The sequence below is a fragment of the Pagrus major genome, chromosome 13 (genome assembly GCF_040436345.1).
Source record: "Pagrus major chromosome 13, Pma_NU_1.0".
NCBI classification, from domain to species: domain Eukaryota; kingdom Metazoa; phylum Chordata; class Actinopteri; order Spariformes; family Sparidae; genus Pagrus; species Pagrus major.
Genome location: NC_133227.1, coordinates 23978864 through 23997722, shown reverse-complemented (window position 1 = coordinate 23997722; position 18859 = coordinate 23978864). Strand labels below are relative to the sequence as shown.

The following is an 18859-nucleotide window of genomic DNA, read 5'->3' as shown; positions in this document are numbered from 1 at the left end:
TGTTTATGGGAAGTTGTCCTATGACTCATGTCTACGTTTCCATTAGCTTTAAGAAAAATGCAACACTTGCTCAGACGGGGTTTACCAATGTGTAAAGAAGTGGTAACATAATGAGCAAATTAATCACACAGTCGATAAGATCTCTCAACTTATTTTCTTTGTTTTTTAGAATGGTCAGGCGAGGCTGTCCAGTCGTTCTGCTCCAACTCTTCAGCATCTTTATACGGACGGGAGGTATGGCACCCATTATGGATTATGTCATCCTCCCCATCAAATAATTTATCTTTTAGGGTTGAGAAAAGTCAATTTAATGAGCTTTTCTGCATTATTCTCCTTCTAGCTACTACTCAGGATATCTTGTATCCGTATGGACCCGGCCACAGGGATCAAGAGACCCCAAAGATGGATGATGGGAGTTCAGCTGAACTTACTTTGCTCATTCCCTTCATTTTCTTCAATATACCCTACCGTTCCATCTATGTAAGCCTTGATCAAAACTCTCACTATTATTGCACAGAAACCTCAGCTCAGAAAATGATCTACTCACTCTCATACTGATGGCAAGTTTTTCCCCACTTGAATCAAGGGTCTAAGAACAGAGGATGTTGTTCACTGTACAGATTGTAAAGCCCACTGAGGCCATGTGATTGTGATTTTTGGCTATATAAATAAAATTGATTGATTTTGATTTGAATTGATTTATAGTCCACAAGCTTCACAGCAAAACGTTGCAGCATTCTCCTAAACAACTAAAGTAGATGGGGACGCCAATAAGGCGAGTTGTAAGGCACTAGTTTATGTTTTTTTCTATTATTTATTTGGAGAAAGCTGTAACACTGTTTTGCTGTCAAGCTCCAGAAATGTTTTGTTGACTACAAAACTTCATCCAACTTTCCGTCGGCATTAGGGTGAGCAGATAATGACTGAATTTTCATTTCTGGGTGAACTGTTCCTTTATAATAATTTATTGCAATGTATAATAGTTGATGATTTCTGAAGTATAACCCTGTTTGTTTTCTTCACAGGTCAACAACAATGGTGTGGTGTCCTTCCACGTGCAGGTTAGCCAGTTCACACCAGAAGCTTTCCCTCTGAGTGACAGCAGATCATTCATTGCTCCACTTTGGGCCGATGTGCACAACGGCATCCGCGGAGATGTTTACTACCGAGAGTCCACTGAACCGGGAATACTGGAAAGGGCAACACAAGATGTCCGAAAGTACTTCAAAAACATGCCCACATTCACCGCCACCTGGGTCTTTATTGCAACATGGCACCAAGTCACCTTCTATGGAGGAAGTCAGACAACCCCGGTAAAGTCTAAACCCTGCATAAAATATCTTGACACCTAACCATGTTTTAACCTGCAAATCACTTAAACCATGATTAGTGAGGGATACAAAAAAGATTAAACTGACATCGCTTTGATTTGATGGTAATATTTTCCCAAAATGCTCTACAGATCTACAGAATATATATATTATATATAATATATAATTAAGACATTTGCCTTGTCCCATTTTGAAATTCCGTGTATTCATTTTTTGCGAGAAACATTTATTGAATGTTGAAATGATTCTTGGTTTTTACATGTTTTTCTGTTTTTTTTTCTCATTGTAAAACTATTTCAATCCTCTTGTTTGATTAAAAGGTGAACACATTCCAAACTGTACTAATCTCAGATGGCATGGCGTACTTCAGTATGTTCAACTATGGAGAAATCACATGGAGCACAGGAACAGCCAGTGGTGGAGATCCTTTAACAGGACTGGGTGGAACGACAGCTCAGGTAATCTCACAGTGATTCCAAGATCATTTAAGAAAAATCATTATAGAAGTTATATGATAAACATTTCACCTCACGTACCTCACACATTTCCCCTTTTCAGTCAGGTTTTAATGGTGGAGACATTGGTCACTTCTTCAACCTGCCAGGATCACGGTCTAACGATGTCGTGAACATTGAACAGACAACCAATGTGAATATCCCTGGGCGCTGGTTCTTTCGTGTAGACACTGAACTGATAGATCCTGCCAATGGCTGCAGCTACAATGGCAAGTTTCTCTATTGCAAAGCAGATAAATCATCTTTAGTTCAGCAGTCAGTGGCATTTTGGAATCAAATTAGTCATCATGCTAAATACCTCCTCTGTCTTTCCTACATCCTCTCCAGGGCGTTACTACAGACGAGGGGAAATCTTCTGGCTGTCTGACCAGTGTTCACAGCGATGCCGCTGCCTTGACATTCACAACGAGGTGCAGTGCCAAGAGGCTCCATGCGGGCAGCTAGAGACCTGCGAGCAGCAGGAAGGGGCCTTTTACTGCCAGCCGACCCGCACCAGCACTTGCGTGGTATTTGGCGACCCTCATTACCATACCTTCGATGGCTTCCTCTACCACTTCCAGGGAACCTGCTCCTACCTGCTGGCTCGACCCTGCTGGGAGGTGGCCGGGTTACCCTTCTTCAGTGTGGAGGCCAAAAATGAGAACCGTGGAGTCGCCTCTGTTTCTTGGCTCAGAGATGTCACAGTTGAGGTGTATGGTCACAGAGTCATGTTGCCCAAAGGCAGTCTTGGGACAGTCCAGGTGAGAATCTGTGGACCCCTTTTATATCAGGAATTGGTTTGTTCACGAAACCTCAATTGGCTCCTTAATTTAGTTATGTGAAGTTTAGAATCAGGGGACAACCTGGTAGCTCAGTTAGTAGAGCGTGAGAATGTACAGAGGCTGTGTCGCTGCCGCAGCAGCCCAGGTTTTGAATCTGACCTTTGCTGCATGTCGTACACCGTCTCTTTCCTGTCTGACCTGTGGCCCTAAAAAATATTCAAATAATAATAATAATAATAATTTTTAAAAAGTTTGGAAACAGAAGTAAGAGGACATTAAATACTGTGATCTTGTCTGACAAATAGTTTGTGGATGCCTTCAAGATCGATCACTATCTAAAATCAGATCCCTAAGAGAGAGTTTTGCCATGATGAGTGACAGGAAAAAAGTGACAGTATTCTAAATTGGCATATATTGACCAGGATGATGTTTTCTACTAGCATCCATGGTTCATTTTCTGATTTGTCCTCTGCTCCTCTCTTTAGGTGGACGGCTTGATGAAGACTTTACCGGTTCAGCTCCAGCTCGGTGCCATCAGGGTATATCAGTCTGGGGTTGCCATTGCTTTAGAAACAGACTTCGGACTCTTAGTAACCTATGATGGCCAACACTATGCATCCATTTCCCTACCCAGCTCCTACTTCAATAACACTTGTGGCCTTTGTGGTAACTATAACGATGACCCCGCCGATGATCCTGTGCTTCCTGACGGCTCTCTAGCAGAAAGCGTTGTGGAGTTAGGAGGCAGCTGGCGAGCAGAGGACACCGACTGGCGGTGTACAGATGGCTGTGCCCAGAACTGCAGCGTGTGCGACCCTCTTACAGAAGCCTTCTACTTTCGCTCAGACTACTGTGGGCTCATAAACAAAACTGATGGACCTTTCAGGGACTGCAGAGCTGTAGTGGACCCTACAGCCTTTGTGTACAGCTGTGTGTACGACATGTGCAGCAACAGGGATAATATCACCACACTCTGCCAGGCCATCCAGGCCTATGCTCTGGCCTGTCAGGCGCTTGGTGTCACGATACGACCCTGGAGATCTCGCACCTTCTGTGGTGAGATTCAGTTTGATTACACAGATTCTTAATCTTACATTCATTTACTTGTGTCTGACATCTATTCTTCTCTCTCAGCTTTGTCATGTCCAGATTTCAGCCATTACCAAGTGTGCACAAGTGCCTGTCCAGCATCCTGCTCGGACCTCACCTCCCCCCTGTATTGTGCTCACCCCTGCACTGAGGGCTGCCAGTGTGACGATGGCTATGTTCTCAGTGGCAGCCGTTGTGTACAACGTGAAGACTGTGGCTGTGAGCATAACGGCCTCTATTACCCCCTTAATAACACTTTCTGGGCAGGCTCCAGCGGTGAAGAAGGTGAATGTACCCTCCTCTGCAACTGCGGGCCTGCTGGGGAAGTCTCCTGTTTCAACGAGTCCTGTAAGGAGGGCGAGGTGTGTGTAGCCGAGGTGGGCTTGCTGGGTTGCTACCCGCGGAGGGAGGGAGTGTGCTCAATCACCCAGAACACAGTGACATCCTCCTTTGATGGGACCTTCATGCTGTTCCCAGATGACAGCTCCTACTACCTGCTAAAGCTGTGTGGTCCAGTGCCAGCTAACGGCTCAGTGGTGGAGGTGAAGATGGGCAGACGACTGGTGAACAAAGGCACTACTTGGAAAAGACCTGTGGTGGTAACAGTGGCTAACCTGGAAGCTCAGATGGGAGGGACTGATTTTGATATAGTCAAGGTGAGTAAAACACCAATTACAAAACAGTTGTGGAAAAAGTTGGTCCAAAAAAGTTAACAAACCATACACCTCATCAACTTCATTGATTTTTGTAAATATTTGCTTATTTTGAATTTAATTCCACATTTCAAACAAGTTGGGACAGGAGCAACAAAAGAGCGCTGAGTTTTGGAAGATGGGGCGTCACATTGGCTGCTCTGTTCAGGTCTAGTCTACTTTATGCAAAGCGTGCAGCTTTGTCTGCCGTCTCTGGAAACTCCTGAAAACTATAAAAACTAACTGTTGTTGATCTAAAATAGAGACCAATTCAGCAACTGCATGGCTTATTTTACGCCAAAAATGTTTACAAAAACACATCACGTTGAACCATTTTTGGAATATAGGAAGTTTGTAAACGGGCCACCGTGATGGTCCAGTTTTAATGCCCGGAGCAGTCAACCAACCAATGATTCATCCAATCAGGTGCAGTCAGAAACAAGGATGTTTTCTTGTTGGTCCAGCGTCCAATGCTGGGGGGCAGCGCAAACACTCATGTCCAAAATTGCCCCAGTGGACACGTACTATCAGTCGTTCACAAGCAGAAATGGGGCAAGGTTCACCACTGTGTGAAACACACAACTGTATAAACGATATTACTACATGGGCTCAGGAACTCTTCGAAAAACCTTTGTCGGTAAACGCAGTTCATTTAAAAATGACTGCATTCTGTCCCAACTTTTCCAGATTTCAAGGTCGTATTTTCCCTTCAGAGTAACAACCATTCTGTTATCTATTGTTAGTTGCTTGACACTTTTCTGTGTTCCAGGTGAATGGTGAACCAGTGGGGCTCCCATACGTCCATCCCATGGAGACAATGATGATCTACAAAGCACCAGGCAATGCTACGGTGGTGGAGTCCCGCGGTCTGCTTCGTGTCAGCTACACACGCCAGGGATTCCTCAACATCTCCCTCTCCACCCTCTTCTACAATGTTACTTGTGGTCTTTGTGGCGTCTTCAACAGCAATTCATCCGACGACCTTCGCCTTCCAAATGGACGCTTGGCTGAGTCTACAGAACAGTTCACAGAGGGCTGGCGGTCCATTGCAGATGACCTCACCTGTAATGGTGACTGTGACGACCTGTATCGAATGTGCACAGACTTGCGTCTCTATCAGAGTCCTTGGATGTGTGGAAACATCAACGACCCGGGGAATAGTTCATTTCTGGCTTGTCACGCTGTGGTCAACCCCTCACCGTTCTTCAGGAACTGCTTGTATAACATGTGCGTAAAGGAAGGGAATCGTTCAGCCTTGTGTTCTTCACTACAGGCGTACGCTACCGCCTGTCAGGATGCTCAAGTAGGCCTCGCTTCCTGGAGGAGTGCCACCAACTGCCGTGAGTAGATTCATTTTCACTTTAAAGGAACAGTGACCAACAACTAATATGTCATAAAACCCATAGTAAGATGAAAAGATAATCTATGTGTGTCCAGAATGGATATGAACAGTTATGCCACCAGCACACGGTAGTGTATTTTGGCATTGGGATATTTTGGCCTATAGACATGTTGTCCACAGGGTGAATGAGCTTTACATAATTGAGGCTCCAGCAGATTTTAGTCTGTATAACCATATCTTGTTGTTGAGCAACCCTATGTCCGGCTGGGATTATTCCCTTTTTAAGGTACATTTTAAAATCTGACCCCTGCTTCTCTGCGTAGCTACAATTTCAGTCTATAATGGTAGCGTCCCTCATCTTAGTATTAATATCACGCTTAGTATTTTACGCAATGACCCCATCAATTGTATCTGATGTCCACAGATGGGTTGTAAAGTAATGCTAACGTTATGCATGCTAACGTTATGCTATACATGCAGCTGATTGTATTGTTCGCTCCCTGTCAAGGCTGTTCGTCAAATTAGGGATTTTTTTATTTTGAACTAGTGAACTGATAAACGGAGAGGAACTAAATGGGCCTTATTTCTATAAAAACAGTGAAACGACAGTGTGGTCGATGAAGTAATATAATCCGTATTTGCCCGCACACCGTATAACACTGGTGAGACAGACAACCGCGGCAGTCCTATATTTGATAATATAATATCTCTTGTTGTGTCTTACCCTGTTCTTCTGTCTCAGCTCTTCCCTGTCCAGAGAACAGCCATTTTGACGAGTGCACCAGCGCCTGCCCTCTGACCTGCTCCAACCTGGATGAACCTGAGGAGCCGTGCCCTCTGCCCTGCCAGGAGGGGTGTCAGTGCGAGGAAGGCTTTGCGCTTCGCGACGGCCTGTGTGTGGCACGCAGCGATTGCGGCTGCATGAGCCACGGCCGCCAGCTGGCCACTAATCAGACTTTCTGGACGGACTGGGAGTGCCAGGAGCGCTGCTACTGCAACGGCTCCGACAACAGTGTATACTGTCAGCTGGCGCCCTGTCACCTCGAGGAGTACTGCCAGGAGAGTGATGGCCTGTATTTCTGCCTGCCACGCACTGAGGCCCTGTGTGTGGCAGGTGGTTATGGACACTTCCTGCCATTTGGTGGCGTACCATTTGAGCTGCAGAGCTCGTGTACTCTCAGGATGGCCACCACCCACTGTGGGAGAGAGAGCAGGGACCCTGCAGCCATCAATGGAGCTTTTCCTGAATTTAAACTGGCAGCTCGTAATGAGGAGAGGGACACAGGCCAGGCTATCTGGGTGAGGGGGTTTGTACTGGAGGTCTACGAGTATGAGATTGAAGTGTCTCGAAGCTACAAAAACACTGTCACGGTGAGTGAAATAATTATATCTTAACACCACCTTCCTGCATGACCCGTGAAGGTCATGGTTGTTGTATTTGTGAGGACATGTTATTTCTAATCAAGCCGATAGAATAACCAGGCAGAGGGTGAATTCCTTTTGATTGGCTTAAGGTGGATCTAATTTCAATGGGCATCTTTTATCGGGCTGGATTTGGCTCAGACGAAACCCCGACCCTGAGCGACATTTGGACCGGGTTCACAAACCGACTAAAAGATCTGAGGAGGAACAGAAATGACACACACAGCCACACATGCACACACACTGAGACACACACATTTTCTCTCACTCTCTCTGTTTCTGTCCTTCTGATTCAATTATATGAGAAACACATAAAAGCTCTTTCAGTGAGTCTAATGTTATAATCGACCGGGTTTCCCCACATACTTGGGATTAAAAACTATGAATAAGTGCTAAAAGTGGATCTGTAGGAATGTGCCTGTGTCATCCTATAATAAGAGTTAAACATGTATCAATCTCTCTTCCCGCAGGTGAATAAGGAGCGTTTGTACCTCCCTCTGAAGCTGGGCCCGGGGAAGGTCAACATCTTTACCTGGGGCATGCAGCTCATCCTGGAGACAGATTTTGGCCTGAAGGTGGCCTTTGACTGGAACACCCTCCTCCTCTTGACTTTGCCCCGTGACCTCTACAACGCCTCCTGCGGCCTCTGCCAGGGCATGCCCCTATCCCCACCCACCCTCACCAGCACCGAGTGGGGCATGGCCTGGGCAGAGAGGGACACCTTCTGCCAGGTGGGCTGTGGAGACTCGTGCCCTCGCTGTGGCCTGGGAGAGAAAACCGCGCCGAATGACGCCCCTCTCATGGTGGCCGATGCCAACACTGACACAGACGAGGGCGCGAATGAAGTCAACACAGTCTTACGTTTCCACATCGGGGATGGACTGTATGTGTTTGTGGAGCCGGAGGCCGTGAGGCTGTGCGGGCTGATTATAGATCGGGGAGGTGTGTTTGCCCGTTGTCACAGTAAGGTGGCGCCAGTGTTCTTTTATCAGAGCTGCCTGCAGGACACCTGTTTGGACCAGGGAGCTCAGGATACAATCTGTAACTGGCTGCAGATTTATGCCAGCACCTGTCAGACCCAAGGGGTGCCTGTTACCGGCTGGAGGAGTGACACACCGTGTGGTGAGTGCAAGTCTGGACTCACCTTTATTTCACCATGTACTTCAGTTATGTGTGTGTGTGATACAAAGGCCTCCTCTTGTGTTACAAATGAAGGCAGGCAAGTGTTATCTTTTCTTGATTTTAAAGGCTGCACTAAGTCATTTTATACACATTACTGATGATTAATTATCAAAAATCTTGATATGTTAATGTTTTGTTGAACGTGCCCCAGTCATCCCAGACAAGTGCCCCAGAGATTTTAAAATATTGAGATATATATTGTGTATCGCAATAAAGCCTAATAGTATCATCATATTATTGTTTTAAGGCCATATCGTCCAGCCTTAGTTAGAAAAACATATTTCTTACCTCTAGTGTAGGGCTGTAGTGGAGGGTAAATGCACATAAACAAAGTTTACCCACCTTTTTCAAATGAAACATAGGGTTACAAATTTTTAGTTTACCTTTACTTAACACTGAAAAGTTTCACCAACGGACACTTTTTATTTGACCGCTACAGCCTTGCTCTAGTGGTCATTTGTGGTGTCACAGTGTTAAAAAAAAAATCATCAACAACATTTCTTTCTAGAAACAGTGTTTGTGTTACTGTGAATAATCCAAAGAAACAACAGACAAAAGTTTTAATAGGGACTATTTCTTAGATAGAAAGTTAATAGTGAGTTCTGGATTAGACAATGTTGCTGTTGAAATGTGTAATTGTTTACTGTTGGAGTTACATTTCATTGCAATTTTTTAAACGCAATGAGAACCGCAAACCCAATTCCACTCAACTCCATATTAAAGCAGAGGGGTGCATATATCACAATCCCATGAGATAAATATGAAAGAGGAGGTGTTATTTTGTCATTTGGGTTAACTGGGTGAAACAGTAATATAAGCAAATCAACATAAACTCTACGCAAAGTCACTGCATCTGACTGCTGTTGATTTTGATCTTCTCATCTCATTCTCATAAAAGAAACAGAATAATGTCTCACAAACTGTTGAACTGCTCCTTTAAGCTCTTGAGGTAGACACACATGACATCCTACTATGTATGTGAACGATGCAGTCGGTACAACTGTCTGCTAATCTCTTTGCCAACCTGCCTGCTCCCAGTCCAGAGCTGTCCGCCTAACAGCTATTACTCGAGCTGCGTGCCGGTGTGCCCGCCCCAGTGCGCCCCAGCCCGCGGCCAGAGGGACTGCAGCCAGGACTGTGTGGAGGGCTGCCAGTGCGACCAGGGCTACGTGCTCAACGGCAAGAGCTGCATCCTGCCGCAGAACTGCGGCTGCTACACTGATGGCAAGTACTATGAGGTCAGTCTCACATCCAGCACCACATGGAGTCAACTCAGTGACCTCTGCTGCCAGAGCTGGCTTCTTATTAGAGGTCCACATTTGCCAGTCAGAATCATGCACATACTGAATGACATTTTTAAATGAAGACGATATTTTCAAACACTTTTTCATTCTGGTATTATTGATTTTTGCTCAAATGTTTTGATATTAGTCAAGTTCATCTTGCTTTATCATATTTATATATACACACACACACACACACACATATATATACTACACAGAAACTAAATGTTGTTTCTCATACCCTATTGGTCTTGCTACTAAGTTATATCTTGCTGTTGGGTTGTTATTATTATGATGACATAACCTCACTGCAATGCAACGTCAAAAATGAAAGTTCTCTGTAGCTGCTTTAAAACCCTTTTTGTCAATCAACGAATCAATTAAACGACTAATTGTTTCCTGTCTTAGTTTAACAGAAACATTTCTTCTTTCAGCCCAAACAGCTGTTTTGGAACAGCGACTGCACCAAACGGTGCCAGTGCATCGGACGAAACCTGATCCAGTGCGACCCGCGGCGCTGTAAGGCTGAGGAGGAGTGCACTCTGCGGTACGGCGTGAGGGGCTGCTTTGCACGGCGCTCCCAGCACTGTGTGGCATCTGGCGGTGGAGTTTTCAGGACCTTCGACGGGGCCTCGCTGAGGCTGCCGGCCTCCTGCTCCTTCGTCTTGTCCACAAACTGTCACAAGCTGCCCGACCTCTCCTTCCAGCTCATCGCTAACTTTGATAAATGGAGCACACCCAACCTCACCACCATCTCTCATGTCTACCTTTACATCAACGAGGAGAATATACTCATCTCTGGCAGCACTGTCAAGGTGAGAGCGTTGGACCGCGGTTGCTTTGTCAGCCGAATGTTGGGAATTGTTATGACTTCTAATGCACTTTAACAAGACCTTGCATGTGCACTTCCTGTTCCCTCCTCTCAAAGCCCATGGGTTTTTTGATTGGGTTTCTGGTTAGGTGCCCGAAATAAGGTCTGTGGTTAACACAAGCTAAAGAGAGTGTCACGTTTTGCTCTACAACATAAAATACATCAGTTTTCTGCACTGTGTTTGAATTTTGAAGCGTTAACGTCTCTTAAAGCACATGGTTGCGGTTAAATGAGAGTACAGAGGTCATTTAACATCATCATCCCGAACATGGAGACACATCTACTCGTCAAACTAGCCTACTCTAACTCTTACTTTACCACATGTAGATTGATTAATTTATAGTAAAGGGTGTATACTTTGGTGTAGTCGGAGGCTTTGTGGTTGTGACGTCATGCGACTGCAATGTAGGTAGTTCATTTATAGCCTAATGTTAGCTTGTTACTTCTGGCTCTTTCATTTAAGCTTCAAAAGTATTATAAACTTATGTTTTTCAAAAATCTTATTTACTGCAATAATCCAAAATCCAATCCCAAAAGCTTTTTGTAGAGGGAACCAGGGCAATGCCAACTTCTGCGTTAGCCTACAAACATACGTCATCCCTGCAGCCTTCTCAGCAGCGAATGGCAGACATAAAGACAGCAACAAGCTAGTGAACATAGTGGAACATTTAGCCGTTAGCTGTTTTCTCTGGAGAGTGTATACCTGGACACACACCCAGAAACAAGACTCCATATTAATGCCAGTGTTGCTGCCTGTCTGCTGGAAGTGTAAACAGGCCATAGGATGCTAACATGTTAGCCACATCCACTTTTCAAGGCCATACTCAGTCAGACATGTTTGATTTTCTAGTTTTTTGCAGCCACAGGTGTCAATTATGAGACAATGTTGAATGCTAAAATATAGTTCAGGAGTGCAACTAGTAAAGAAGAGCCACAAGGAAAGCAAACAGACTCATGTATGACATTGAAATCGCAATAAATGGCTAAAGCCTGCTAATATTGGCCACCGTAAGCTAATGGTCATATCAGAGCAAGGAGACTGTAACTGCAAAACCCCTGCATACACCTGTGTGTACTATATTTTTTCCAGATGCTACTTAGTCTCACTTTAATAGCCCTAGTATCTTTAATAGAAGATTCTTAGGTTTATATTATCAACTTACTTTCTTCTGGCTTCGTACCATCTGCGGTCAAAGATGCCTTTATAAAACCTCTCCTCAAGAAACAAAACAAACCAATTCAAATCTCTCTTTTTCTTGCCAGCATACTTGAAAGAGTCCCAGCGGTCCAGTTTACCAATTACCACTAATTGCCTGGTAGAGCTGCTCCGATTCAGGCTTTAGGCCATATCATTCCACTGAAACTGCACTCACAGAGGTAGTTAATGTCTCGCCGATTGCCTTTAACTTTGTCCCTCAATGAGTCTTAATCATGCTTGAACTGAATGAGCCATTTTTCTAAAACTACGTATTACTGGTAATGCGATGAAGCGGCTCCGGTCACACTCAGAGCCCAAACTAATTACAACACCATCTCACAATCTTTGCTTTGGACTTGAATCACTTAAACGAGACTCAATGAATGTTGTGTTTCTGTGGTGTTACTTGTTATCTACCAATTTCCTAAATCCTGCAACTTTTGGGCATTTATATTCACAATAACATGGATTTCTCTCTCCTGTATCTTCACAGGTCAATGGGACACCGGTATCAGTCCCTTTTCTAACTGGGCTGATGACTCGTCTGTCCACGTCCGAAGGCTTCATCGTCATCGACACGCCCCAGGACATCCAGGTCCGATACAACCACTTTAACACCCTGAGCATCACAATGGGCCAGCGGCTGCAGAACAAGGTGTGTGGCCTCTGCGGGAACTTCAACGGAGACCCCAGTGACGACTACATCACCTCCAGGGGCAAGCCGGCTGTCAGCGCCCTGGAGCTGGCCCAGAGCTGGAAGACCAACGGTATGCAGAACAGGTGGGTGAGGCTTACGGATATGGTGGAATATATGTACTACATCTACTGTACATGTGTATAATAATTAAAAAGCTCCACAAATGAGCATTTTTTATGTTACTAATGACTACACATATTTTGAAAGGGATCTGTCATACTTAAAAAAAGCCCACAGAGATTCATCACCAAGCCCTGCAGTCCTTTTAGCCTCTTTTTAGCTCATTGTTTTGGCTCAACAGCCCACAAACTTCAGTCTCATGAGCCCCTCTTTTAGTAGCAGCAGGCTGGAAGAAACACTTGAAAAGAAAGTGAAACCTCGAGCAGCTAAAGAGCCAGAGATTTCCTTCAGGAACAAAACAAACCTGGATTTTACATCAGGTGGACTGAAACAACAACACAACTCCAAATGAATGCTAATTTTGACATTGGTTTGAACTGACAAAAAACAACTTTTTCAGAATGGCCTTAAAAGTTTGCCAACATAGTTTAATTTTTCACCTTGATGCACACACCTTTCTGTTTTTCTCTCCCAGTATGTGTCTGCTCTGTTGACTGACTTTGACAGCAGTCTGTTTTATAAAGTCGCCCAAAGAACCCACCTTGGATTTTTTTCACCCCGATTCCATTTTCAAAACAGCAGGTGAGCCGTGTCGCTGGTGAAATATTGAACCTATTGAAACTTTAAAAAACCAACGTGGTACCGAATGACATAGTGGGCCTGACATTTATGGGATCGCAACACAATCTGAGGATTTACAGGAGGGGATGTGAGACCAGAGGGTGTCTCTCTCTCATCTCTTTCAGTCTCGGTTAGCCAACAGACAAATTTTGCTTCTCTCGGTGGTCGTCACACCTAAACTACGCCCGCAGCTGCCAGTAGTTCCTCAGAGGACGCTGGCAGGTTCAACCACTGTGGTTCGGCCACAAGTGCAAAGTTTGAAGCCACGCTCCCTGTAGGTGCAGTATGTACAGTATTTGCAGATCAAAATAAAAGGTGGCACAAGCAAATGAAAGTAGTAACAAAAACATAAATAAAACAATACCATTGGCAGTAAGATTTTGGTCCTTCTCCTCTAGTTGTGATGAAACCCAGTACGTGGCTCTGGCTCAGTCCTGTGACAACACAGCAGTGGTGGCGCTGCAGGGTGAGGATGCCTGTCAGAAGCTCACCCAGCTGAAGGGTTTCTTCCAGCCGTGCCACGGCCTGCTGGACCCCCGGCCCTTCTACCAGTCCTGCTACCTGGATGGCTGCTACAATCACCGCAAGGCTCAGGTCTGTGGCTCACTGGCTGCCTACGCAGAGGCCTGCCGCTCCCTGGGCACCCTCACCACCAAGTGGATCACCCAAGAGAACTGCTGTAAGGGCACCGCGAGGCACCAGAATCCCTCAGACAATTTTCATTTTAATTTGTTGATTTAACCCCAAATTCCCAGCTTAGTTTAAGTTACTCTGAGTTGCTGTAAGAGGACACAGTTAAGAGAGTGAATTAATACATGTTTAGTTAAGCTAACGTTGTGTGTGACAGCTAACATTGTGTGTGGACCTGTCTTTAGCAGAATGGATCTACGACCCCTGTGCAGGAGAGATCTGCACAAACTTCACCTGTGAGCTGGAGAACGGAGGCGACCTGTGTGGCTGTCCAGAGTTACCCACCAGCACCGGAGGTGAGCGTAAATGATACTATGATACTATTATATTCTGCTAGAAATATACAAAAACATATATTTTTTTGCACAGACTGTTAATCTTGTTGAGGAAAAAAAACCCTGTAGGAGGCAGTATTTACAGCATCACGCTGCAATGTACAGTACCTAACGTGTGTCTGTGTGTCTGGCAGCAGATGATGACATCATCCAGGCGGAGGTGACCTGTAAGCACGCTCAGATGGAGGTTTCCATCTCCAAGTGTAAACTCTTCCAGCTGGGTTTTGAACGGGAGGACGTCAGGATCAACGACCAGCACTGCGCCGGCATCGAGGGAGAGGACTTCATCTCCTTCCACATCAACAACACCAAGGGACACTGCGGCTCCATCGTACAGGTCGGTTCACCTTCATCCGTATTCTTCCTTGCTTCACGAGTGTCGACCGTTCTGATTACTTTGCTCTCTGGCTGGATCCCCCTTTTTAAAATTGTTTCTTTGCATCCCTCATGTGGTCCCTCGACCTTCCCAAGCATTTCCTTTCCAGACTGTTCCTTTAATTATTAAGAGTGAAATATCAGATTGTAACTACGCAGCCGAACAGATGTATCAGCTGTTTTCAAGCATTCATTTGCGTCTTGTGTTTCTGTACGACAGTCAAACGGCACACACATCATGTATAAGAACACCGTGTGGATCGAGAGTGTGAACAACACCGGCAACGTCATCACCAGAGACAAAACCATCAATGTGGAGTTTTCCTGCGCCTACGAACTGGACCTGAAGATCTCGCTGGAGACCGTCCTCAAGCCCATGCTCAGGTCAGATAGAGCTTGACTTCAGTTGTTGACCTCAATTGAAACAAAAATTGACACAACAACCAGCTACATTTCTTCTCTTCTTCTTCCTCCTTCGTCCTCCAGCGTGATAAACCTCACCTTACCGACCCAGGAAGGAAACTTCATCACGAAGATGGCTCTGTATAAGAACTCCTCGTACCGCAATCCGTACAGGGAGGGGGAGGTGGTGCTCAGCACTCGAGACATCCTCTTCGTGGGTGTGTTTGTTGAGGGGGCAGATGAAAACCAGCTCATCCTCATCGTAAACATGTGCTGGGCCACGCCGTCCCGCTACAGCAGCGATCGCCTCCGTTATATCATCATAGAGAGAGGGTAGGCTGGAGGAACATCACACACACCTGTTCATTCGACAGTACAGTCTCCTATAAACACAGTCTGTTCCTTTAGGTGTCCAAACATTAAGGACAACACCATCGGTATGGCAGAGAACGGCGTGTCACTCACCTGTCGCTTCCACGTCACCGTCTTCAAGTTCATCGGGGATTACGACGAGGTGCACCTCCACTGTGACGTCTCCCTGTGCGACTCTGAAACAAACGCCTGCAAAGTGGTGAGGAGAATATTCATCTTATATGAAAGTGGTGATGAAACACTGTCCGCTGTGTTAATGCATGTGTACTCTTTCATCCAGAACTGTCCACACAAGAGAAGAATGTACTCAGAGGACAGCGACCATAAAGAGCACATACTGTCCGTCGGACCGATAAGAAGGAGAGGTGAGTAAGGTCTCTGTCCTCTGCTATTCAGTCCAATTCTAAAGCTTTTCCAGGATTTCCATGACACACCTGTGACGTCCTCTCAGAATCACACTGGTGTGAGGACAACAATGGAGGCTGTGAGCAGATCTGCTCCAGTAAGACGACCGGACCGGTCTGCAGCTGTGTGACCGGGATGCTGCAACGAGATGGGAAAAGCTGCAGGGGTAAGGAACACAAACAGACACAGTAGTTCCACATATTTAACATCTTATCCAAAAAACATCCAGCCTTTTCAGTATAATAAGATCGAGGACAATAACATACAAGTAATGATAATAATGATAGCTTGGATTTATATAGCACCTTTCACGAGGCCCAAGGACGCTCTTACACTGTGGGATCAATGCTACACAACCAGACAAAAACAAATAGCAACAAGTAACAAGGATTAGTGTCTGCTGGGGAAGCAGATTTTGTCGATTAGAGCGTCCTTTATAATTAATGTTTTCTTCTTTTCCCAGCTGTGAGCTCGAGCTGTAACCTGACTCCCACAGTTTCTCTGCTGAGCGTCGGCGCTGTGATCTCCACGTTCCTGGCTCTTATTCATGCTCTCCTCTTATAACATCCTGCGAGCACAGGAAGGCACCACGTGGAAAAGATAAAACACAGAAAAGACTTGAAGATGCACAAAAATATCAGCGTTTATTAGCCAGTAGATCAGCTGTGAACCAGACAGAATATCTAGACAGAATACACATTCACACATGTTTGAGTCCAAATATTACTGATGCAACTGAAGGTACACAAGAAAACAAGAGGAGTGAGTCAGCTTTTTAGACGTGCATTTGATCTGCTCTCTGCTCTTAAGTTTCACCACTCTTTGTTTCATTCTTCACCTCCTCCATTATTCACATATATCAGTCATTTTGCGTCATCTTTTGCTTAAAGGCACATTTTTATTTCATTATAACATCTTTTAGATTATTCTTATGGTTTTTGTGAATGCATTAGTCTGCCAAAGTGTCTTTTTTGATGTGATCACCAGATGGAGACAAAGTCAGAAATGTTCTAATCCTGCAGGTTTTGGGTTGAAGGTGTGTTTAATGTCCCATTACATGAAGGAACAATGGGATGTGCACCAGCACACTGTTGTTGGAGGAAAACACTGTCATGCCTATCCAACTTCCTGACCTCCACACACTTACTTTACACTGTTATCACATTATAATCTGCATTTGAACTGAACATTGCCACTGAAGGTAAATTAGTAATAGATAGTTGCATAATGAACATAATTATGAGGAATCAGAGTGGCATTATCTGAACACATGTAGTCACATGTCCTCGCACACCCGGTAATAGTCAGCATTCTTGAATCTTCCCATCTCAATGTGCAAAAATGTCGACCAAGTCATGGCAAGAATTCATGACTCTATAATCACCTAATTTGACACACTGACCATCATAACAGATGAAAATATTGTGTAGTCTGAGCCTGGCATTAGACAGCCTCCAAACTGATGCTGCCGTCCGGCCTCCACTCATTTTTTCTTAGGAAAGCGGCCAAACATACTGATTGCATTCGGACTTAGCCTCGGTCTAGATTCAAAAGTGTGCGAGTATAAATTCTCCCGACTGTCTGTTGGACAGCAGATCTACTGGCTAGCTTTAACCAGAGCAGTGCTGATTTATTCCATTTGGCCTCCAGACCAACTACTGTAATCACAGTGTTTATCACTCTAACCCAACAAAAATCTACATCAGCTTGTGGCAGCGAGAAGGCAACGGATTACGTGGGAAGAAAACTGGAAGATATATTTCATAATGCACGCAGTTAAAGGCATGGCCTGCATTTATCTTGGATGTCAAAGTGGAGCTTATGAGTGACGTGAGTATTTATGTGTGAGGAGAGCGCCTTGTGAAATGAATACTCTGATATTTTTAACTCAAATTTTGGTGTCGTAGATTAGCGCCCAGGTTGTAAGATATGCAATCAGTTGTGCCATTAAAATATTTCAATTCTGTCGTTTCTATCTTAATCAGTTATAGTGTTGTAACACTGCCATAAATATTAACTGATTATTCATTCTGAACAGTTTGTCTTTTAGGATGGACATGTGTGGACATACTGTACTACTGTTAATAGCGTAAGGTTCTCCAAATGGGGTCCCTGGTCAATGTTTGATATCTGGCACCTTATGAATGTCACAATATGTCACCACACACCCTTTCTCAGCCTTCAGTCTTCTTTACTGAAGCCAGCTGAAATTCTTAGTTTGGGATTCGTTTTCACAGTAAGTAGCAGTTTTTCATAGGTACACTTGTTTTGCTACCTTCTATGTACAAATGTACAGTCCTTGTCAGTTTGGTGGTATATGTCGTGACTTTTTATTTTAATAATTAGTTTCTTTTTTTTTGTTGTTGTTTAAAAACATGACCAAAAGATGTTTTATTCTTTGAGAGCAGAACGACCGCAACCTTTAATAAATGAAGAAGTTCTCAAAGTTAGTGTGAGTTGAGTTATTCACAAGATTCACGATTACTTTTATTGTCATTCACAGCTCTATACCAGACAGGTACACGGCAGAGAGGAATTTTGTTGCATCTGATTGCATCAGTTTATTTAAACGTTGCAAAGTGTAAGAACTGGCCACATGTTGAATTCATACTAAAAAAAAAAATTAATGAGCATATCACCAATTAACCGCTAACTGGAGCTGGAGTTAGCTAGGTAGCTCAGTTAGCTGTGCAGATAGTAGTTAGGACTGGGAGCTCAGAGCACCAGGGGAGTGTTGGTGTTCACATCGCTGACTGAAGCTACGGACCGGGACGGGGCTAGCTGGTTAGCATGCCGCTAGCTGTATTTGGAATTATCTAGTTAGCTCAGTTAGCCGTGCAACTAGCAGTCGGGACTGGGAGCTTGGAGCACCAGGGGAGTGTTGGTGTTTACATCGCTGGCACGGGAGCTGTGGACCGGGACGGGGCTAGCTGGTTAGCATGCTAACTTCAGTGGATATCTCTGCTACACAATATATGTCGTACAGTCAAAACTATTATTTTCTGACAATTTATTTAATTTCTGAGTGTTTTCAACTAAACTTCCTACATACAGTATTTCACCTTTAACTTTGAACACATATTTTACTTCTATAAATAATAAAGGACTGCATGCTCAGTTATATTGCAATAAAAAATGAACATGTCCTGCCTTGTC

General features: G+C 44.6%; 1 protein-coding gene across 1 annotated transcript; it reads left to right on the top strand.

Moving 5' to 3' along the window:
- Nucleotides 1–170: 170 nt before the first annotated feature.
- Nucleotides 171–17684, top strand: tecta (tectorin alpha). The gene is made up of 23 exons (XM_073478790.1): nucleotides 171–234; nucleotides 341–480; nucleotides 1026–1313; nucleotides 1652–1789; nucleotides 1890–2055; nucleotides 2174–2586; nucleotides 3093–3663; nucleotides 3742–4352; nucleotides 5158–5728; nucleotides 6473–7101; nucleotides 7623–8274; nucleotides 9373–9572; nucleotides 10052–10432; nucleotides 12180–12466; nucleotides 13523–13803; nucleotides 14000–14110; nucleotides 14284–14486; nucleotides 14745–14908; nucleotides 15011–15259; nucleotides 15335–15497; nucleotides 15579–15663; nucleotides 15750–15869; nucleotides 16167–17684. The coding sequence occupies exons 1-23, from the start codon at nucleotides 171–173 to the stop codon at nucleotides 16265–16267; spliced, it is 6588 nt and encodes a 2195-aa protein (XP_073334891.1). The 3' UTR covers nucleotides 16268–17684.
- The last annotated feature ends 1175 nt before the right edge of the window (nucleotides 17685–18859 follow it).

Coding starts and splice junctions, on each gene's coding strand:
- tecta (XM_073478790.1), top strand. CDS start 171: ATGGTCAGGCGAGGCTGTCCAGTCGTTCTGCTCCAACTCTTCAGCATC. Junction 14,111..14,283: donor GTTACCCACCAGCACCGGAG/GTGAGCGTAAAT, acceptor TGTGTCTGGCAG/CAGATGATGACATCATCCAG. Junction 15,498..15,578: donor AAACAAACGCCTGCAAAGTG/GTGAGGAGAATA, acceptor TCTTTCATCCAG/AACTGTCCACACAAGAGAAG.